General features: G+C 40.3%; 1 protein-coding gene and 1 long non-coding RNA gene across 3 annotated transcripts; one reads left to right on the forward strand and one right to left on the reverse strand.

Moving 5' to 3' along the window:
- Positions 1 to 1,497: 1,497 nt before the first annotated feature.
- LOC119014630 lies at positions 1,498 to 2,234 on the reverse strand. The gene is made up of 2 exons (XR_005073026.1): positions 2,066 to 2,234; positions 1,498 to 1,808 (listed from the first exon to the last, which is right to left on the reverse strand). It is a non-coding gene; the product is annotated as an uncharacterized LOC119014630 (long non-coding RNA).
- A 427-nt stretch (positions 2,235 to 2,661) lies between these two features.
- On the forward strand, positions 2,662 to 17,617 carry LOC119014629 (cytosolic phospholipase A2 gamma-like). 2 transcript variants are annotated; one of them, XM_037089976.1, is made up of 16 exons: positions 2,663 to 2,806; positions 3,436 to 3,616; positions 4,194 to 4,304; positions 7,756 to 7,898; positions 8,213 to 8,399; positions 10,103 to 10,205; positions 10,328 to 10,468; positions 11,153 to 11,218; positions 11,291 to 11,356; positions 11,445 to 11,594; positions 11,706 to 11,849; positions 13,940 to 14,023; positions 14,307 to 14,461; positions 16,559 to 16,730; positions 16,808 to 16,976; positions 17,157 to 17,617. In XM_037089976.1, exons 2-16 carry the CDS (start codon positions 3,440 to 3,442, stop codon positions 17,185 to 17,187), a joined length of 1,899 nt encoding a protein of 632 aa, XP_036945871.1. In that variant the 5' UTR covers positions 2,663 to 2,806; positions 3,436 to 3,439; the 3' UTR covers positions 17,188 to 17,617. The 2 variants fall into 2 exon arrangements, with proteins under 2 accessions (XP_036945872.1, XP_036945871.1); XM_037089977.1 differs by lacking the exon at positions 11,706 to 11,849 and having other exon boundaries at positions 2,662 to 2,806.
- Positions 17,618 to 23,650: the final 6,033 nt, after the last annotated feature.

The raw sequence follows: 23,650 nt of genomic DNA on the forward strand, positions 1-23,650 counted from the left end.
TCACTTTTGCAACAACATGCTAGCTGGACACTCCGGATTACAGCGACTACGCTAAGCTAAAGCTAACCGCGGCGTTTCTAGATTAGGACAATGGCTGGGTCGGCTAAAAAAACGCTTTGGCTCACTCATCCAACTCTAGGGACTGCGGGGAGTGACTCAATTTCACCTGGGGGTGGCGTCCTCCTTTAACAACAGTTGACACGGTTAACAAGGTCTCTCTGAAGGACTTGTCTTCGAAGGCCATAAAGGCTGGGTCCATCGAAGGATGCAGACCCTGAATTGAGACACAACCAACAAACTTCCACTTCGCACTGTGCGCCCATGGGTAGCACTCTCCTCTGGGGAGGGGGTGGGACACACTGCCATGATCCTTCTTGGCTATAAATTGCTCAAGATTAATTGTGCGCCCAAAGAGAAGAAAGAAAGAGAGAAATAATGGCGACCTCAAGTGCCGAAGATCTCGCATTTAAATGTAGGTATTGGGTCTATACTTAGTTTTTACTCATTTGAGTGTCAAATGCTTAGAAGTTTGTGGCTATACTTATGATGTTTATATTTTTTTGCAGTATTAGAACTCTTTTGTCTGTTGACATAACACAAAACATCTTTTACATTTCATTTTGTTTTCGGGAGCAAACAGAGAGCTTCATCCCGTCCGAGGCCAGAATGAACATTTGTTCACAGGTCTGAAACATTCCGCCACGGCTGGATGGAAGTAAGGCAATAATAAGTGATAAATTGTAAATAACCAATTTGTCAGTCCTGATGTCACTTTTTGTAAATCTTTGCATCCCTGTGTTAATGTGATCTTGTGTTTACCTTTTCTCTTGCTTCTCTCTGTGCTCAGTTCTGTAATCATTGGGCCTGCAGGGGAAAGCCAATCCTAAGCAGGCCAAAAAACATTTGGGACCATTTAAAGAACAAGTACAAAGTAGCTGCAGGTTTGAATGATGATGTGGAAACTAAATTATATTTGTTTTACTCATGCAAGTTAATGAATGATTTGCTGAAAAATGCTGCTGTGATAGATTTCCACTGCCTTAGGATTGCTAATATCCAGGGACAGGAGATGGTCTGCGGAAGGCCCAGCGCTGCTACTGGGTCCTGGTTTGTCCTCATGGATGAGGTGTTAGGACAGAGGCCTTCCACTGAGCCCCTGTCCTAACTGCCTCCATCCCTGAGGACACACCAGGGCCAAGTGACCAGGAGGAGGAGGATGAAGATGATGATGAGGAAAGCCAGCCAAGGCCGAGGAGGACGAGGAGGAGGGAGGATGAAGGAGGACATAAGGCTGCAGAAAGGATGGAGGGGCTCCTCTTTGCTCCAGAGGACAATCCTTACATTATTTCTGTTGTTATTTAGTTGATATATGAGTTCTTTTTAAATTATTTGTTCATAATTGTGCATTTTATATAATTCATGAAATATTGTTGTATTGTTACACGTTGTCTATTCCATTTAATATTTACAGCTTACATACAATTTATAACAGCAAAGTGCTTCTTTTTCTTTTATTAAGATCTTAACATTTACAACTATTTACAAAATTACAGCATACATAACTATTTACAGATTATTATGAACTATTAACAAAAACAACTGTTATTAAAAACAATATTAAAGCAGTTACAAATGATGTACAGTAACAGGCTGAGCAGGAGTCCCTAGCTGCTGGGCTGGATGGGATGCCACACCCTGGTGTCAGTGGGACATCATCTGGGTCAGTACCCTGGGTGTTTGGAGGTCCAGTGTCCACTGTCCACCACATCGTCCATCAACTGGGTTTGCAGTTCTGACCCGATCGACGGCTGCAATGTCATTAAGAATTTCTTCAGGAAAAGGTATTTTCATAATTATAATAATCATAAATCATTACAACAAACTACCTTCCAAACATTTCAAATCGGAAAAATGTCCTTAAAATCAAAATAAAACCATATGTGGCGATCAACAGTTTATATGTCAGCAATAACGCAATGTATCGGTATGTTAATTACCGCAACCTGTTAGCTAGCTAATAACGATAATAATGATAACATTACTGTGGGTTCAAGAACAGGTTTACCTCTCCAGTGTCCTCTCTCAACCCAAGATAAACCAGAGCCGCTTCTCCTCTTCCTCCACAAGTAGGAGGATTAAAAGGTAATAAGGAATTGCTGTAGCTCAAACATATCTGACAGTCAAACTTTACTCTTCTTGTCATTTTCGCGGACCTGGGCTCCGTAGATAGTGACATACGGGTAGGGGCGGCAACATCTGGTGACGCAACCAGGAAATGCTCCGAAGGCTAGACCGTCCTATTTAACAACAGTTGACGCATCCTTGCAGGTCGCTTGGAAGGACCCGGCCTTTGTGGGCTATTGATGATTAGTAAATGATTTGTCATTCTAAAAACCAACATCCAGTTTTTAGAAAACATAGCTGGCCGAATATATGCTCACACTCCGTGGCTGAGTGCATGTGTTCACTGGTAGAGCGCACAGTTGGAGCGCTGAAGGTGTATGTGGCCTGATACTCTGTCTGTGACGTCTGTGCGATTCCAGTGCTGACGCTGGGGAAGATCACATGTTCACGTTGTTTTATTTGATTTAACAATGCCTCAAGTTCACTACTGCTAAGATTCTCCTTAGTCTCACTACCCTTTTAGGGTGGCATCTCTCAATCGCTGCACTAGTGTCGGCTATTTGCACACGGCTCCATGTCTGCCCTTATATGGTGTATAGTGGGCATTACGTGTGCTAATTACAAACATGAGATCAAGTGTGATTCATCATTCAGCACACCTGGATTAGAGCAGATGTGGACGGTAAGAACGTTTGGTGCATCTGAAGTTGACTTCTCTACATTTTTCTCTTGACAGAAAAGTAGGAGAAACTATAAGAAACACTTGGGAGACTGTTGCTGCTGTCAGTGTGTCAGTCATCTTGGTCTGCGTTAGGCTGGATCAGAAGTAGTTGAGGTCAATCACACACTATCGGCGTGTTAATCTTACAGACAGGAAGCAGGAGTAGTATTCATATTGAAGTGTGGTAAACTGTGTGTGAGCAGAATGACACTCATTATCATTAATACAACCGACACACTGCTGTTAAGTGTCAAAGCGACCTCACTGGTGTTCACTCTGAGCTGTGGCGGCCAAGGAAGCTTTTTTTTCTGCATTAATAAAACTACAAGATTAAATTCTTTAGTGTAGTCTAAAAGTATCCAACAGTCATACTTGTAAAAGTATTGCTGGTGTGTGCTGTGCAGGTAACTGCAGTATACTAGTGAAGGACATTAAAAAGTGGGTGATGTTCTCCAGGTAGATGTCTGTTCTGTTACTGTATGATCTTCTGCTGATGTTTCACTGTTAATTAATCATGGCTGTCTGCAATAGTAAGATATAAAAAGGATGGAAGCTCTGTAAACTTTGTGAGCCCTGTGTCCACCTTCAAGCATTATGTCTGGATGTGTCAACTGGGTTGCTGGGCTGCTCTGCGCTTGGACTGTGATGTTGGGACCTATGGGACAACCTGTGGGCAAGAGGGAGGACAAGTCAGTTGTCGCTCCTCAGATGCAATGGCTGAGGGAAATGAGGATGCCAACTCCTGCACCTGCAAAAGAGTTCACTGTCGAGGTGAGGGAATGAATGTTTCTGTAAATGCAGTGTTCCAGTGAAGCTGCATGTTTGAGCAAGTTCTTATGAGTTGTGTATGCTGATTTAGAGGCAGGTGGATTTTTGTTTCCAAGTCTACAGATTTGTCTTCATGATAAACAACTTCTTGTTGTGCTTGCAGTATTCTCTGCAATAACTTCATTGATGTTTCTGTATCAAAATGTATATGAAAATGTCTGTTTGATTGAAAGTATGGAAGTGAAATGGAAATCTGATAGGTGAACTCTGCCTGCAGCATAATTTGGACTCACAGTGAGGATATGCAGTGTAACATTTCTGTGAGAGCTGTCACTGTCTTTATTGACAGGCTTTCATAAATCATACAATCCATATTCGCAGGTGGTGAGGATAATCCGGATTAACTGACAGCAGAGGCTGTGTGTGTGTGTGTGTGTGTGTCTGTGTGTGCGCGGAGACTGCGCAGTCTCCAGCGCACTCTGTGCACCTGACAGCACAGTCCTTGGTAGTAGTCGTTAGTTGTACTAGTAATAGTTGTGCCCAGTATGGACACCTTACAATACTACTCTCTGTGTTGCAGCATTATGTACGTCAGTCTGAGTTGCTGTCTGCTGCAGAGGAGGAGTTTGTCCTGAAGAGGAAACAAGTTGCACTGGAGTCGCTCAACAGCCTGGGAATCAAGTCCACATTGGTATTTCTGAAGAAACATTACTATGGGCTGAAATATGTGCCACTAGAAACTGAATCATCAATATTTGAATTTGAATTGCTTAACTTGAATAATTGCATTAAAAAACTGAATTTGAATCACATAATTTGAATTTGTATTGTTAAATTAGAATCATTGCATTGAAAAACTGAATCTAAATATTATAGAATTTATTAGTTTGGAAAATTCAACTCTCTATATATTTTAACATTCAGTTCTTGCAATTCAATTTACTGTGACTGACATCGAGTAGTTGAGGAAGGGCAATCGAGCACAGATAACTAGGACTCCTCTTCGGCGGATCAGCACCTACGTTTTCACCTACGTAGTTTACCTTGCCGCTGACTGGTTGCCACCCGCCATGAAATGGAGGAAGAAGTGGAGACGGGTTGACCATTAGGCTGTTAATTAAGTGGATTGCTCTCGTGTGGATTTTCAACAGTCCAAGATTATCCAAACTATTTCCAAAACTGTCCAAGGGTCATCTAGTAGGTCATGAAATAACTGGAAATGAAGTCTGAATAGACAAAGTGGTGAATGAAGGTTAGAAATGTATATCAATATCTCCCTGCAACTATGAATGTGTTCATTGTGCCATGATGTGCCAAAAAAACAAAACAAACGAAATGACACCAAAATGTACATTTTAAAAGGTTTAATAATACATTTATCAATGTTTATATCATCGCACATAGTAAACCGTAATTATTTCATGTATTTATACAAGATTTTAAAAATGAAAACTCAGAACAAGCAATTAATAGTAACTTCATTATGAAACATTGTGTTTTACATTTAATAATATACGTATAATAATAATTTAAAAAATAGTAATCGAAAAAAATGGAAATGAGCTGATCTAAAACAATAAAAGTGCCGTTGTGATCACTGGTCACAGTCTTTGCAGATTATCTCCGCTCTCCTCTCAGAATTACACACAGGCTTGTGGCATTTCAAGTGTCCGACGTTTGATCTGTTTATAGCTATTTCGGACAGGTACTGCCTCCATTTCCGTGTCTGCTGCTGCTGCGATGGTTGCTTCCACTGCTGCCCCTTTCCCCTCGACGTATTCTGCCCTCAGCTCTTCTGCCAGTTACTCCAGGTATTTCTTCTGGGCTCTCCTGCTGCTGGAGCACTCACGGGCATTGATCCCAGCCGGGTTGAAGACCGCCACTGGCCACCTTTGCGTACCGCCTTTGACGGAGTACGCCCTCGCCATCTGGTCCGGGACGTCCACGCCGTACTTGCTGTTGTTGTAGTACATCACAGACTCTGGTTTTGCCTTCGCCCCACTAAAGGTGCCCACACCTGTGTGCACAGTGCTCAGAATGCAGATGTTCTTTCTCGGCTTTCCCTGATACATAGTCACATCACCACACTGTGTTGAACAGCTCAGCTTGCTGTCTCACTGAGGGGGCAACTCCCATTTTTGTTTACCCTTGGTGCCAACCAGGCTATATAATACAACTACATAATAATTAACTTACAAGTAAATTCCCAGGGAAGAAGAAGACCGCTAACAAAGACAAGAGAGACAATGAAAGCAACAAACCCCGCAAAAAATGAAACAATGAAACCCTGCGAAATGATGTGCGGTCAATATGACTGCTTATGGCCGAAATATGTAAAACTTAGCATATTTGCTTTATCTTTTGTGTAATTTATATAAAAACATGTTCTAAGTGTTATGTTTTCTCTTTAAGTGCTGATATTTTCATAGATTCCTAATACATACATTTAATGAAAATAAATTAAATGTTAAATAAACTTGATTTAACATGGTAGATCCTTTTGTATTGATTTTCACCTAATGATGCAATTTCCACTTCCTTTGTGTGGGTCCAGTGCAGTTGAACATATGAAATATGTTGAAATAGATTAACTGTAAATCCCTGTAGTCGCAGGGAGATATTGATATAGATTTCCAACCATCTTCATTTTGAACTATTTTGTCTATTCAGACTTCATTTCCTGTTATTTCACGACCTAGTAGATGACCCTTGGACAGTTGTGGAAATAGTTTGGACAGTCTTGGACTGTTGGAAATACACATGAGATGCACACGAGAGCCACCCACTTAATTAACAGCCTAATGGTCAACCTGTCTCCACTTCTTCCTCCGTTTCATGGCAGGTGGCAACCAGCCAGCAACCAGTCAGCATCAAGGTAAATTATGTAGGTGCTGTGGCCGAAGAGGAGTCCTAGTTATCTGCGCTGGATTGCAGCAAATTGAAATTGAATTGCAAGAACTGAATTTGAATTGTGAGAACTGAATGTTAAAATTAATATTTGAATTTTCCAAATTAATAAATTCAATTTCAAAATATAATATTCTGATTCAATTGTTCAATGCAATGATTCAAATTAAACAATACATATTCAAATTATGTAATTCAGTCATTTTTTTTAATGCAATTATTCAAGTTTAGCAATTCAAATATTGATGATTCAGTTTCTAGTGGCACAAATTTCAGCCCATACATTATTCCTACTAAATCTGTCTGAAGCTAGCTGTCTTTGTCTTTCTCATGGTGTTTCTACACTGACACTTTGGGACATATTCCTACATTTGAGAATGAATATTCAGTATGGCTGCACTGTAGCAGTTTTTTCAATATCAATAATCAATAATTATGATGGTCTACAGCCATACAGTTGTTTTGGGAGGCAGTATTTAAACACAGCTGTGCTTAGAAACTGAATGTGAAAGAAACTAAACGTCAGCATGCAAACAAGCTCACAAGGAAAGTGGTAGAATTCTGATGCCACAGCGGTATGTCCAGGACTATGGACAGCTGAGAATAGGCACTGGGCTATCAGATTCATTTAGTTGGTTCACCAGGAAGAAGTCAGCTACCAGTTCGACTTTACCGCTTTCCTCACCTTGTCTGATTTCCAAATCAAAAAACTGAATGGATGCAATTAGCATGCAGCACCATGATCATCATACATCACTGACATATCCCAGCCAGCTATCATTATTTGAGTCTAGTACATTAGCTAGCTAACATTTGGTTCATAGCACTAAACATCAGAGGAAAACAGATGGTAATGTAATCAGTTTTGGAAGGATTTCTTTATGAAATAAAATTCTGACCTGATGAAAAGAAGAGGATAGACAAGTCTTTAAAAAGATCTATCTACTAGGGATCATGAATGGCAATCCATCTGATTTTTATCTTAATATTTATCTTGAGACCAAAGTGGTGGATAACCAACTTATAGTATCCATCTCTTTATTGATGCTTTGGACAAGAATTTGCAAGGGGAGTCAGTCTCTTCTGCAGCTGCAGTGAGATCCAAAGGGACACTGACGAACAGTAAGAACTTCCCTGGAAGATGTTGTCTTGTTTCTGATGGCTGAAAATGTTGGAATTTCTTTCCATTTCTGCATTTATCTGTCCCACCTTTGTAACCCTCCGTTTTCTTCCAGGACTCTGTTCCTCACATCAGCCTCTTGGCATCAGGGGGAGGCCAGAGGGCAGCTGTGGGTTTGGTGGGTTCTCTCTATCAGATGGAAAAGGAAGGTGTGCTGGACACTGTGCTCTACCTGGGAGGACTTTCTGGCTCTGCCTGGTAGAGACGCACACACACACACACACACACACACACACACACACACACACACACACAGTCACAGACACACACGCCACTATAAGCAGTACCTTACATTCACTATGATACACTATGCAACACAAATAAATCACTGAAAATACATTAAGGCGTCTTCATAATGGGGTGTCACTTGAACTTGTGATAATGATGAGAGATCAGAGTTATGAGCTGTTCTGCTGTTTCTTGCAGAATGTGATTTGTTTTGTAATATTTGTCGATATTGTCAGTTTTATTTAATTGTAATTTCTGTATTTCTGTCTCACACTCCCCCTCAGGTCCATGTCCTCCCTGTACAGCGACCCAAAGTGGAGCCATAACCTGGAAGGAGCAGTGTCCAGGCTGTCGGGTCCTGCGGTCAGGGTGGACCAGGCTCTGGCCTGGTTGAATGAGAGGTCAAAGGAGGAGCACTTCTCTCTCACTGATGTTTGGGGGCTTTTAACCTCTGCTGGGATCATGAAACGGGTACATTTCAAACATAGAAACCAGCTGGGTGGACTACATTTACAGAAGCCTTGTAATTATTACTAAAGGGGAATGGAGGACATGTCTCTAACATGATTCATGTGTTGATATGATAATGTCATATAATTGTTTAGTTAGTTGTTAGGTTAGTTAGGATATTCACTCTGCACTGTAACACAACTAGCATAAGATGTATTTCTAAATTAACAACCAATATGAAAGAAAACGATACAATGGTGAAAGGATAGATTGAAGGTACGATTTGGCTTGACATGAGAGGGATCTTAATCTATTCAAATATTATCTGGCCTGAATGTCTTGCTGTACATGTTTCTTGCATCTAACACAGTGCATGTTTGAAGGTGCACGTGATAATATCCAATCTGGAAGGCTTTGTTCTTTGTGTTTGGTAAATACTTCTCACTTGTTCGCATCAGAAACTTGGCTGTTTTACTACAAAACATGAAGTGTCCTTTGGCTGCTATGGGATCACATCAGAAAATCAAGCACTTTCCACCACAATCCAACTTAAACAGGAACTTGACAGTTCCAAGGAATGCTTACTACCTTCCTGAGTAGACACATCTCTGTCGCCATCTTAAAAGCTTGACCTGCATTAAATGGGCACTATGTAATTTTGGTAAAGAAATTAAAACTCTAGTTTAATATTTACAATATTAATGACACACAACACTGACCTATTGTCACCTTTCAGCTGCTAAATGCAACAATGTGTTCACCAGCTTGTCTGTCTGCTGATTTGTGCGGAAGGTGTACAGGTTTTCATGAATGTTGCTTGTTGCTGCTAAAAAAACAGGTTGATGAGAGTGAACCAAAATTCAAATTGTGGGTGAAGGGCTGACCGTCGGCGTGATTTATTTTTTTTCAAGACAGTAAGTACAACAACACAATAGTGGAAAGAGACAAGATTTTTGCCAGGGGACAGATGGGGAAATATGCTGTTTTTAGGGTAGGAATGTGACCAAGAGTCAGGAGGATAGACACTTCTCCACGTATAACTGCAGTATTTTACTTTCCTCATATAAGTTGCCAAAGACACTACCAGTTACTACTTCCTCCTGTAATGTTGCTTTGTGGGACCGTTCCGTTTTCTCTCCGCTTATCTGTGAGGGTCATGGGATGTTGCCGCTTTTTTCCCTCTAAGGGGTTGCGGGGCTTACTGGTGCCAAATCCAGTTTACTCAATGGGCGTGGGGCATTTCTCTTTATTTTGTTTAGTGAAGGACCTGTGTAGTTATACTGTCAGACAGTTTGTTAGCAAGCCACAGTAACATTAACTCCTGTTTAAAGCAGTGGTGTGTGTGTGTGTGTGTGTGTGTGTGTGTGTTAGCAGAGTTACAGCGCTACAGTTGGTTCCTCACCAGGAGAACATTTCATGCAATTGGGACATTAGATATTTGCCCCCTGTGGGGGTGTCCATAGGTGCACCTCAAATGACACAATGCTTTGCAATGTGTTTTGGTCATGGGATGTCTTCTTTATGATCAGTGCCGCAAATATCAGTACTGGTTGAGTTAAGATAGTAAGGTTTAATCAGCTGAAGTTTGAGTGGCTGTATCTCTAAAGCAAGGTTATCTTGATTTTCACAGTTGCACATCTGGTCCACATAACCTGTTTTTTATTTCATAGTGATGTCAGAACATTATAACTTCTCTGTTCACTGACCTGATGATTTCTTTACAGTTGGATGTTCGACATCTTTCAGAGGATGGTGTGAACACCTCCAATCCCTATCCCATCTACAGTGCATTGAACAAAAACTGCCTGCAACATGGCCCCATCCAAAGTACTCAACACACATAATGACACACATAGATACAGACTTCAGATTTCCACTGTTAACTCCCTCATCAGATTTATAGTTGTGCTTTGTTTAAGTCATTGTGCTTCTGTTTGTCTGTGGCTCAGCTAAATGGTTTGAGATGGCTCCTCATGAGGTTGGCTTCACAGATCTGGGACTCTTCATCAACACCTCACATCTGGGCAGCAAAATCCATGAAGCACATCCTGAAGATGAAGGACCAGAGATGGACATGACTAAGTTGCTAGGTGTTCATGCCTCTTGTTTTCTGCTGGAAATACAGCATCTTAAAAAAAAAAAGGGAGCTCCATCCACAGCCAACTGTGTGGAGGCCTGGGAAGGCCATGATGGCATGTCACATGCAATAATACTTTCTCTGCTGTATCTTGTACTTGTGCTGGTTGTTTTCTTGTGATAATAGCTGAATGACAAATTTGTCTTCAAAGTTGAAGTCTGGCTTTTAGCAAACCAGAGTTTCAGAAAATGACCCTGATGATGTCATCAGAGTTTTATTGGCCATACATTTCTAACTGGAAAATCTGCTTTACAAACTGGGAATATGCCATTTGGGAAAAACGTGAAATTTGAACAGTGAAAAAGAAATCCAATTCTGTTGAAGTGCATTATGGGAAGTGTGGGATCCATTGATTTTTAACCATTGTGTAGCATGCTTCAGTGACGCTGGTAGGTGGATTCTGTTAAATTTGGGCATGGCCTGCCTAGCATATTCCTCTGTGCTAAACTAGCTGTATTTGTTAAATGGCAAACCTTTTTTGAAGGTGTCACGAGTCAAAATGGTTGTCATGAAATCTAACTTAACATGCTTTGGTAAAAATGCTCTTATTTCCCAAGTTTACCCTCAGTTGACGGTGTTATCATTAGCAGATGTTTTATGGCATGTGTGACCTGCATGTATGTTCTTTGTTACACAGGTATAATGGGCAGCTCTGTAGCTGATGAGAAAAGTGTTACAGATTATATGCCTGACTGGCTGAAAGGTAACAAAATGGGTGATGAAGTAGCAGAACATTTTGAACTGTGCAGCAGTAGAAATGACTGCGTGTTCTCAGGTCTGTTGGGTACAGCAGCTACTGATAAGAACAAGTCACTGGATGTGGTGTCTCCATGGACTGAAGGTACCAGGTTTATAGTGTGTAGTAATAGCATATCGATAGTTCATGTTATCTGTATACAGGCATGTATAATTCTGTTTCTGTGTTTCAGTACCACAGCAGGCCAACAGTTACGTGGACATCTTGGACCGTATCATGTGTGGGAACTGCAGTCTTCTTAAACTATCAGAGCTGACAAGAAATGGCACAGAGGTCTCCACCATCTTAGCTGAGCTGGAAAACCTGCAGAAAAGACTCACAGGTAATAATGATAGCAATGATAATCTTAGTCTATAACTTTACATATCTAGAAAGGTTTGCTGGGAGATCAGTGTTCACTCAACAATGAATCTGTATGATTCTTATTATCCAGAATATATTAACTTCATCTGCACTGCATTGTTTAAAAAGAGGAGCCCAGAATGTCAAAAGCTGATCCTTGAGCAGTGGCATAAGATCATGGCGCTCTTACAAACTGGGATCCAGAGTCTGGATGAATCACCAATCAAAGGGAATGGTCAGTGCAAGAGTCATTGTGTTGTTTAGTTCAACTTTCCCCTTTCCAACTTGCAGGGGTACCTGGTAGAGTGCACTCAATACCCTGACCTTGTTGAAGGTGTTGTGTTTTTAGTTTGTTCCCAAAACCAAAGACAAAAAGTGGATTAGGCTGTGGAGTCTGCCCAACTCTCTGATTCTGCAGGGTGCATCTCATACACTTGGGATCGGTCAATTGTCTGCAACCTCTTGACTCGTGCAATTACTGTTTCTATCTGTACCACATAATTGCCCAGAAAACACTTTTACTAAATGGGGGTCCACTGCACTTTACAACTAGTAGCTACAAAACTAAATACAAGTGATAGACAGGACCTGTAACTTTAAATACCTATAAATGAGATTTAAAGCAGCATTAATCATTCTGTTTTGTGGCCACAATGGAGCAGTGCCACAAGACATAATACAACCATTAAATATATCTCTCTATAAAAGCAAGGAATCTCATCTACATATCAGGATCAGACTGACCTGAGATTTTAACATGGCTGCTGCGTGGTTTAAGGGTGTGCAATGTTGCATTTGTTTGGACTACAATGATACTGTAAATAAATTATTTCAGAAATGCTTTACAAATTCTGCTAGCATTGTCAACCATGGCCACCATAGTCACGTGTGCACCAGAGCCAGTCACTGCACATCATAGCCACATGCGCCCCATAGCCAATCACTGCAGAGCTCACCCCCACGACATAACGTAAGAAACAAGTGGATTTTTACCTGCAGCGGCGTTAGCTGGATCGGGATTTTGCCAGCGGTTCGGTCCCGTTCTGTGCATCTAAACTGACTGTTGTGGATTAATGAGACTAAATGAGTCCAGACCAAGTCTGTTCAGGTCTGAGGAGAACCGGATATGCAAGGACAACAAACTGGAATTGGAATTTGTGGATGTTCGTGTGTAGCTAGCTGCTAGCCCACCCCCACGGCCCACCTCCTGACTCGACGGACGCGCTGGCATGTCCAAAATGGACTTCATGAAAAATAATGTCCGCCAGGTTTTTTTTCACCAACATTGCCATCACGTTTGCTTTGTGTCTGGTGCAGGGAGGAACAGTAAAAATGGGCTTTTGTCATGAAAGTATCCGCAACCAGGAAGTGTTTGCAAGCAAAAAAACACATTCTTACACCAACCAATCACAGACAATATGGCAAACCACGTGATTTGGTTGCTGGGGAACAGGGGAAGTTGTGGGAGGGACAGCAGTGGAAGATTGACAGCAGCAGTGACATTGACAGAGACAGCAAGTTTTAAAGTTGAGGGATTTGACTTAAAGCGTGTTTGGAGTGTATAGTTAGTGTGTTATTTAGTGTTTGGTGTAGTGTGTTTAGTGTGTAGTGTAGTCGTTTTTTTGTTTTGTGAGTCAAAACAATGAGGAGACGGCTGAATGTTGAGCAGGCAGGGAGGAGCTGAGAGAGACCTGAGCCTGAGGCATTGTCTGCATTTAAATGTAAATAGTTACATATAACTTTCAAAAACTTATGTACAAATTTATCAAACAACAATTCATATTTGCATTATAACTAATGCAATTGGTTCATTAAACATATTCTGATTTTGTTTTTTGTGATTTTAGGTCCAATTTGTTAATACAGTATGTCAAAATGAAAAAAATAACTGTACAGTCACACGTGAGGTTGTGTTGAAAATAATGACACTAAAAAAGGCAAAGTAAATACAGTGAAATATACTGGTAAAATCAAAGTAGTCAAAAACGGCCAGTTCTTGAAACACAGCCTCATTTGGCCATCTATGAAAAAAGCTACTTAACCTCCCACTTTTCTATAGGAATACATACCTCCTACGAGCAATGCATTAGTCGCCTTAAAAAGTTGTTGTGACTCACCATGTTGAACCACAGCAACCAGGAATGAGTTCTGTATTTCTTCTTTTGTTTTTTTGTTTTTATTTTTTGGAGGGGGGCAGGGGAACAAGCTGTGAACACAACACTGACATATTATTGCAATGTATGATAATTTGTAATAACAATGCAGCTCTAAGTTCTTCATCGTGTACAGTAACTTGCTTTGTTTGAGTCTGTTGTGTTTTCTCAGTCTCTTGGCTGCTCAAAAAAGTCTTCCCACTGATTTGGAAATGGGAATGGGGAACCACTGAAAACTTCCTCTTCCAATACACAGGTAACTTCTTGTCACTATAATTAATATGCAGCTACGATGCTCAGATGAGGACTTGAAAATGTTTCTATCTTTTCATTAATACTTAATTGAGGGTGATATGTTGTGGTTTCTTTGTTGTTACTTATTGTAAGTTACTTTGGACAAAAGCATCTGCTAAATACCCTAAATGAAATATCTGTACATTTATTATACTTCCAGTCCTGCAATTTTCAGGACTAATGGTGGGAAACAACAGAATGAGATCAAACTGTTGCTACATTGTGATTTTCATGTTTCTGGAAAGGTGCTGTGTTGCCATCTTGTATCAGATACATGAAACACCTGCAGCTGATAGATGCCGGTGTGATGCTTAACACACCCTACCCTCCCTTCCTGGGAGAGAAAAGAGATGTAGACCTCCTCATTTCTCTGGACTATGGAGCAGGCAAGACGTTCCAGGTGCAAAGTGAACATTAGTGGTAACCAGTGTGTGTTGTAGATCAATTATTAAGATGTTAAAAGACCATATTCACAAGGTAGCCATTTTCCATTGACGTCACAAATGTGGTATAGTGTATCCAGGCTTCAGCCTTCATTGAAATAAAATGTGTGCGAAATGTAAATTGTAATTAGGAGCATGTGCTTATCGAAAATTCAGCCCAATCAGCCACTACTTCATTCAACAATGACAAAACAACAATGGTGAAAACAGTCTCTTCACTGGACCAGTGCTGTGTGAACCATGACAAAACAGGGAGAATAACCAATGATGTCTGTTGAATAAGTCCCAGTATCCACCAGTCGACATGAAGGTCGACTTCAGTCGAGGTCCAGGTGCCACAAATGGGGGAGAATGAACCGAAACACACTTACAGTGACGAGTCAGACGGGGCAACATGTATAACGAAAGGAATGGGGAAACACTCGCAAACACCTCAGCAACACAGTTATTCCTGCACTTTATGAAGAGACCCAACGAGGAGTTGTTAAAGAGCTTTCTGACGTAGCCTTTGTAGTGCTTACTAGTAAGGGACCTCCAGGGCTACTGAAAGTTTCCTGTGACTGCCCACTACATTACATTAGTGACAGTGAATAACCATTTGTTCTTAGCATTTATAAAAGATAACTTTATTTGCCAAATAAATGAAAAGCATGTTGGAACTAGCAATATCACCTCTCTTGCAGTGCCAGAATCAACCTACTTTTAACCCGACTGTCACAATGATGTATCAAATGTCAGACTGCCTCATTCTTTAAGTTTTAACCTGACAATACAGGACTTAATTGATTTTCCTAACAACCAGCGTATACCGAAACGAAAACTAAAATACAAAAACCGTGATATGAACCGAATCGTGGATTTTGTGTACCGCTCCACCCCTAGTGACAACACAAGTGTATATACTAAATAAATATGCTGAAGTATTTCACTTGAGTACTCTGTCAGAGATGAAAGTAACCAGATACAGGCAGTGAGTAGAGGAGTAGAGGGCCCTTAGAGGTAGGGCAGGGCAAAACTCAGGAGGGACATCAGGCAAAATTTCAAGGTAAAACAACATATTTGACAACCCTTTAGCTAATGTAAGATAACAGCTAACATTGCATAGCATTTAACCACTTCCTAGAAACATCACCATTTGATGTGTAACGCAAGATGACAAGAAAGGCTGAAGTTTACTTTGAGATCTTGGATACATTTATTTAAACATTGAATTAAAACGCTGTGGATGTCATAAAGCTTGCAATAAAATGTTGGCCATCTGTGTTGTTGCATCTTGACCCGACCTACAGTGACATTGCTTACTGTACCTCACAGCAAAGAACTGTGAAAACCGTTGACCTCAAGAAATACCATACCAATACCATCTACTTTACTCATGCTTATGACTAACCATCTCAAAAATTAACTAATAAACCACATTCCAAGTTCTTAACTGACACAGGTCACAAGACTAAAACTGTAATATTTACATTTTGGAACTTAACTAAATCCTGGCGAGCACAAGACTTGATGGGAAATACGGGCCATTGCTACATCTCTATTAGCTAAGCGACTGGTCTAGAGCTGAAAAGATTACTGGAATAACTCGAATAATTCAATTGCAAAAAATGGCCGAAGCAAAATCTCTGCCTCGAGGCTTCATTTATTTCCTATCACCCGTGCTATGTGGCCTGTTTAGCTCAGGGGTCATTTTTCCACACTGACTGTTATTGCAGACGCGTACCACTATGTTCACAATTGTGTTAGCGCGATGCATAAACATAATGTACAGAATAAAACATGAGTTACTTGTGTAATCTAGATTGGTTTGTACTGCTTAATTCTTGCCACCTCCTACACCCAGCAAAGTTGTTGTAGTGCTCAAAAAGGAGTGGTCGTGCCTAAACTTACTCACAGTGTGACCAGGCATTGAAGGTCCAGTACACCTGTGGCTGGTACGCTGCAACAGCCATGTTGTTTTTGTCTCCCGTACAGTTTGATGTCAAAGAAGAATGGCCGCCCTGTTAATATGATCTATGGAGCCTTCATTCATGAACTTAAACTGTTATCTACAGACTCTGACTCTTGCTAGAGACTATGCAGCTGCAGTGAATAAGCCTTTCCCAGAGATAGACGAGAAAATCCTGGAGGAGAGAGACTGGCCGAAGGACTGCTATGTGTTTGAGGGAAAAGAGAAGGAGCCCACCATCGTCTACATGCCACTCTTCAACAGAAACAACTGTAAAGGTCTGTTACAGCCAAGCTCACAACACCAAGCATGTCAAACATGTCTAAGCAACCATGGCTTTTTTTTTCTGGTCCAGATGCGATGGAGATCAAAGCAAAGATGGAGGAGTTCTCCTCCTTCCAGCTTCCATTTAGTCAGGAGAAGATTGAGTTTGTGTTGGAGAAGGCGAAAGCCAACATGATGAACAACAAGGAAACTCTACTGAGGGAGATTTACAAGGCTGCTCTCCGCCGACTAAACAAGAGGTAAGGTGGAGGATGGACGACAGTTAATTCTTCTGTGAATGAGGAAAAGTGAATAGATGAGTGAAGTTTTTATTCTTTTTTTCTTTCTGTACCTTATTCTGAGCCATGCTAGTCTTGTCTCCTTATCAATCCTCTCTCTTCCTTCCAACTCTTTATTCTCAATTTGTACTTGTTCTCCAGCTACAGGTCATCAGCAGAATCTGACATCTAAAGTTTATGGATTGCCGAAAGGAATCAGAAAAGATACTTTATTATTGTTGAAACACTGTGTTGAATTGTAATTTAAAAAATTGTAACATGGAAACCATATTTATGTCTGGCCATGACTAACATGTAGTATCATTAATGAACCACCAGAGGTCTGTCTAGGCTCACTGTGTTTTCACGCATATCAGTGAAGTTTCTCCTGCATCCCAGCCATAATCAGAACACTGACAGATACAGTGACATTATGAAGAATATGTTAAAGCTTTAGAGGATTGTTGTTTGTGCTCTATTGTCCATGTTACAACAGTGTTCCTGCTTATTCTATGAAGTAGAAACTCAAAATAGTGATCACATGTTGTATATTGTAATCGCATTAAAGATATGTGTAATTTTCTGCCTTTTGAATGTCTATAAACGAATGCACCCATGTTGTATATTGTGTTGAGTTGTGTACTTGCATTGTAATGTTTGCAAGTCCTTACCACATAAAGGATCATTTCTTCTTCACATGAGAAACCGATGTACTATTGTAAAAAAAAAAAAAAAAAGTTTCTTGTTTTTAAGAAATTCTGCACTCACTTTAGTCACAAGTATAATTTATTGACCACAACTAAATGAGAGTATTAACAAAGTCAAAGCTGAGTGCAGTAATCTACTCAAGGGACACAAAAACTTGAAGTAAGGGTGAGGTCATAGACCAGCTCCTTTCAGCATCTCCAGTCTTCCAGAGTCTTCCAGTAGAACACTGTATGCTCCATGTCCTCTTTGTTCTTGAGATTGGCCCCACTTTATTGGCATACGTCTCTGATGCATACTGTGACTGGGACACAAACGCTGTTGAGATTTTAAAATCGTCTCTCTCTGTGTGTGGAAAGCCCATTTCTACCAGAGTGATGATTTTGTTGATATTTGACTTAGTATCTCAAAATAAAGGCGTAGTATTTTAAAAGAATTGGAAACCTTTAGATCATTTCAATAAACTTTCTCATAACACTTTACAGGAGGAGGAGGCGGCTGTAGCTCACCGGGTAGAGCAGGTCGGCTAGTGATCGGTTGGTCGCTGGTTTATATCCCATGTCCTTGAGCAAGAGCAACCAACTGAACTGCTCAAATTGCTCCTGATGTGCAGCTTCTGCCATCAGTAAGGGCCCTGCGATGAGCTGGCGACTTGTCCAAGGTGTACCCTGCCATCGCCCAGAGATGGCTAGGATTGGCTCCAGCAAAAAACCCCGCGACCCCATAACACACTTCAACACGCTTGCATGATTGACAGTCTGGAACAGTTTCATCTGCTGTTGTTTGAGGAACGAAGTGGCTTGTGTGGGATTTGTTTGAATAGATCTGCTCAGGACTGGAGTTATCAGCATTTGCCCAATATTGCATTTAGACATTCAGACTGGCACAGGAAGTTCAGGATCAGCTGACTGGCAAACATCCAAAGTCCTAGGTCAGGGATTTAAATGGACATCTATGCACAGAAGCAGGATCGCGCAGAAAACGATAGCCGGTTTTCGCTTTGTCGATACTGGGATTGTTTGTCGATGCCGCTCACGCTGCACCCACCGCACTTGACCGTCATCCAAGACTTTGAAGAATATGATGTACTGGCTCCACGAATCCAGAGGGAGGCCGATGGCAGGTTTTCCGGAAGAGTTTGCAAGCGGAGCTGCAAGCTTACGAGCAGAGAACCAGCTTCCCCACATTTGTGTACCCAATAGAAAAAACAGGTACAGTGCCAAGATGGTTAGGCGAGAAAACCTTTTGGTTCAGATATTGTTATAATAACACCAAGGCGCCCAAATTCTATGTCATGTATGATAATCTGATGGTTTCCCAGTGTTGTTTGAGGGAGGTGAAGCAGCAGCAGTACCTGCCACTGTGCTGCTACCTGTCACCATGTTCAACCATGTGAAATGTCCAGCAGGGTTTGGAAGTTGAGGTCAAAAGGGTCAAAATCTAAACTCCCATCTGCCTCCTACAGGAAGTGACTTAAGCCCTAACCTGACCCCAAAGCTATCATGTGGTATTGTGGAAGTCCGTCTTTGTGTATCTCTCTGATGTACAATTACAATAGCTTCATTGTGTTTCCTGCTTAGCCACTGATGCTGATGTGGTCAGTTGAATGGTGAGAGCAGTGGCGTCATAAGGCCTATTTTAGGGGGCTGAAGCCCCCCTAAAATATTCTTAAGCCCCCATATATATATATATATATATATATATATATATATATATATTTATATATATATATATATATATATATATATATATATATATATATATAGTGCTGAAAGTGGCCAGAATATGAGTTTAAATAAATAATCATATAACCTGTCATTATTCACATAAATATGATCATAAATCTGTCAGTTTCACTTCATAGTGCAAGGTAGAGAGAGCCCCTTCAGTGCATCAATGATAATTTCAAAGTCCTGATAATGATGATAATTTGATGTTGATGTGCCAAATGACTAATCTATTTCCTTATTTGTGAAACTAATATGTATAACGTATAACTATAACTATAAGATGCTCAACATTCATCATTTTAACGCAGGGGGAAGACTGCTCTTTCTTGTAAGGGGTGTCATAAAATGACTGCTTTATTCTCGTAATATTATGACTTTTCTCATAATGTTATAACTTTTTTTCTCATAATATTATGACTTTTTTCTCTTAATGTTATGACTTTATTCTCGTAGACCTAATATTAAGACTTTATTCTCGCAATATTATGACTTTTATTCTCTAGTTTGGCCCTAATACTCCGTCAGACTCCACCACCCCTATTGACCTGTAGGGGTCAGGGCAGAGGAGCACAGAGAGTGAGAGGGGAGAGGCCTCTACCGGAAAGGTGAGTCTAAAGGATTTCACAGGATATAGTCATTTGTGATACAGCCAGACTTGGAATTTTATGGAACTCAATATGAACATGAAATATGAAACATTTCACTCAAGGTGCACCATATAAGACTTATTTAACTTGAGCTTTTGTTGAGGAGAGTAATGATTAGAAAGTGGAGAAAGCCAAGATATATATCAAAGCCAAATTAGCCTGACCAAAATATTTTCAGGAGTATCTTAATATTACTTTAGTTAAAGTAATTAAGCAATATTTTTGAGGGCTTGAAATTACAGCCATTTTAGTCACATATGTGCCCAAAATGTAATTTGTGCGACTTAAAAATATTTGGGAGCAAGCAATTATTGTGTTGTGAGCGAAAGTCATGGCATTAGCCTCTGTGTTGATCAGTTATTAATTTGCATGCCATGTTTGCTCACATCCTGTAGTCCTGTAGTAGTAACACTGAAGAATGAAGTGAGGATGCCATTGCTGTTCGAACAGACTGTTTCGCTACCCCAATTAAGCTGCTTAGGTGTCACCTCCTTTCACAAGTTCTTAGTAGGCTAACCACTAACTACTTTCAGAATACTGCTTTAGTGAATTGAGCTGCATCATTGAAACACCAGCAGATACTGTAGTTAAGAATTAATCATACAGTTGCCTATGTTATTTCTGCAGCTTGAGGTCTCTCAGTTAAAACAAATCAAAGGACTTAAGTAGCAAAGAATCATGGGAGTTGTGGTCTTCATTGTTATACAACCGCCAATTCTGATGGAAATGGTCAACAGACAAGTTGTTCTTTTGCACTTAAATGCAGAAATGTTAGATCTGTGGTCTGCTGTCTTGCTATAACATATGCTGTCTTTAACTTAGCAGACAGTCATTTGAAATGCGTGTTTTGCTCATAAACATGCAAGGGGAACTATGACTGGTAATTTGTAGCTTAGAGTGAGAGGTAAGTATCCAATAGGGCATCTTAACCAGCTTATTTGATAATTTAAGCTAATGTTACTGGCATAATGTGTTCTTCTTTATAAACTCAAAATTTTATTTCACGAAAAGAAATACTTACTACAAATGTATTGAATTATCCACGAACAGAAGAACCCTTGATTAGAACTAGTCTGTGTTGTTCAACCCTTTATAATTGAGTGACTTACAAACTGATATGATAATGTGGTTAAAAACTGACAAACTTGACACCCAACATGATCATAGACAGGATATAAGAGTATGAGGCATACATTTATAGTTTTTTATTTAATATATAACTTCTAACTTGATTTGCTTGTGCCAGTTGATATCTTGGTGATGATCACTGACTGGACCTGTTTCACACACATTTCTGCTCCAGCTCAGAGGACTATTGTCTAACTCTTGCCTACTACTGTGAGTAGCGGTGAGGTTTGCTTGTTAGGAGCCTGGAGGCAACCTTACAGTCATGTTGTCTTATGTCATCTCCAAGCTTCCTGATCTCCTGAAGTCATTTTCTCTTTTTCTCTCCCCCACACTCCGATGCACTGTCTCCTTGTATCACTTATTTTCTGTCATTTTTTTTTTTTTCTGTCCGAGACCAATTCTCACACATCTCTTCACTTCCCTCATCAGTGCCTTTTGATATTGAAAACCCCAAAAGCTAAACTGTTCACCAATAACAAAAACATGTCCGTTACAGGTATAGCTGTTGTGACGCAACACAAGTGCTCGGCAATTTCAATATATTGTTCCAAAGTCTTTATTTATGTCTTGATCACTTTGACAGTACATTTCAATACATAAACCAGGCAGAAGACAAACAGCTGATACAGACGATCAAGGCAGCACTTCAGGAAGCATGGCCATGCATGGACACAGTTTTCATCCATCGTTCGGCAGGTTGACAGCATCAGAAACCCACCGACAGCGATGAATGTGAACCGGACCCCTGCAATAGTAGAGGACCGCTCTACGTGGGAGTTTCTCCCCGTAAGTGTATGTCGATGAGGAATGACATACATGTGTGTTGATGTACTGCAGGTGGTGTTGAACAGCAAAATCTGTTTCCCTTTTGGATCCTTTGATAAAATTATAAAATGTTATTAGTCCATTTTGTCCCCTATCTATCTATCTATCTATCTATCTATCTATCTATCTATCTATCTATCTATCTATCTATCTATCTATCTATCTATCTATCTATCTATCTATCTATCTATCTATCTATCTATCTATCTATCTATCTATCTATCCTTGAAATGACACCTGCTCCTTCTCCCTCTCCAGAATCGATGACCATACAATAGTTCTCTTTTCACTGTAAAGTCAGTTCTCTGTGTGTTCTCTGGAGGTCTCATAGACCAGCCTCTTCAAAGTGGATTTTTACTGAACATAGAGGAAAATGTGAAAAGTTGAGCAACACATGTGAAATCAGTCTTGCATGCTGCACACACATCATTCTATGCAGCGAAGCTCCAACACTTAGCTGTGGAGACTGGGAGGAAAACACAGTGGAGGGTCTTACAGGTGCATGATCTCTTATTTTAGTTAACAAGCTAGAGACACGTTGTTTGCTGTGCCAAGATAATCAAACTTGATTCTGATATAGTTTACCAAGGTCAAGTAGAGCCAACCACATTAACACTAACATTTTGTAGTGATTTCAAAGTGTATTAATAAATTTGTTTTTGTCACAGAGATAATTTTCTGTAATAATCTAAAATACAATTAAATAATCCCAAGGGGGAACCAGAGCAATATTAACTTCATTTAGCTGCAAACATATGTGTCATCCCTGCCTCTCTCTATGAGGAACGCTTTCTTGTTATAAAGATATCTTTCTGCAATGAAGAAGCAGCTCCTCTTAGCTGTGTAGCTGATGCTGCTTTGTTACTTTAATGAGCCATTAAGATGTTTTGTGATAAAGCATTTTCCAAGAAAAAGGGCCTCGATAATGAGGGATTTCACCATATCCTGAAAGGTAGTGCAAAATGAGAGAGTATTTTTGTTAATGGTAATATTTTAATTTTATGAAAACCAGTTTCAACTGGATTCTATTAAATTCTATTAAAGACTGATTTTTACTTTTTCCTTTGGAGTAATATCATGTTTTCAGCATCAAAGCGCTTGCTTTAGTATCAGCTTTGTTTCACAGCAGACGTTTTGACCTATCATCGCAGGGCAGCACAGGTGAAACCTATAACATCTATATAATTTAACTAAGCAGGCGAGCCAGTTTGCAAAATACAAGACCTTTAACTGACACATCTAGATGAAAAGAAGCCATTAATGATAATTTGTTGTTGTTAATGTCATTAGTGACAACTGTTTTAACTAAATAACAAAATGCTGTGGATGGTCTATGTATAGCATGGCTGTGTTGGTGCGTATGCAATCGTGGCGGTGTGCATTTCAGACCGACGTTAGCTCACGTGTAAAGGTACACTCAACACTCGATGGTTTCTCTGAGTCACAAACTCACCGACAGCGTTGAATGTTCCCCAACACTTGAGAAACTGGGGCTGACAGCGCTGCTAACAAACAGCCTGTCCTCAGCACTGCAAGGAGTGGACAGCCATGACAGGGCCGACCCAGGATGATGCTAAACAGGAAGAGACAAGAGCTCTGCAGGTGCACGCATACATTTGGA

This window comes from Acanthopagrus latus, chromosome 23, assembly GCF_904848185.1.
Source record: "Acanthopagrus latus isolate v.2019 chromosome 23, fAcaLat1.1, whole genome shotgun sequence".
NCBI classification, from domain to species: domain Eukaryota; kingdom Metazoa; phylum Chordata; class Actinopteri; order Spariformes; family Sparidae; genus Acanthopagrus; species Acanthopagrus latus.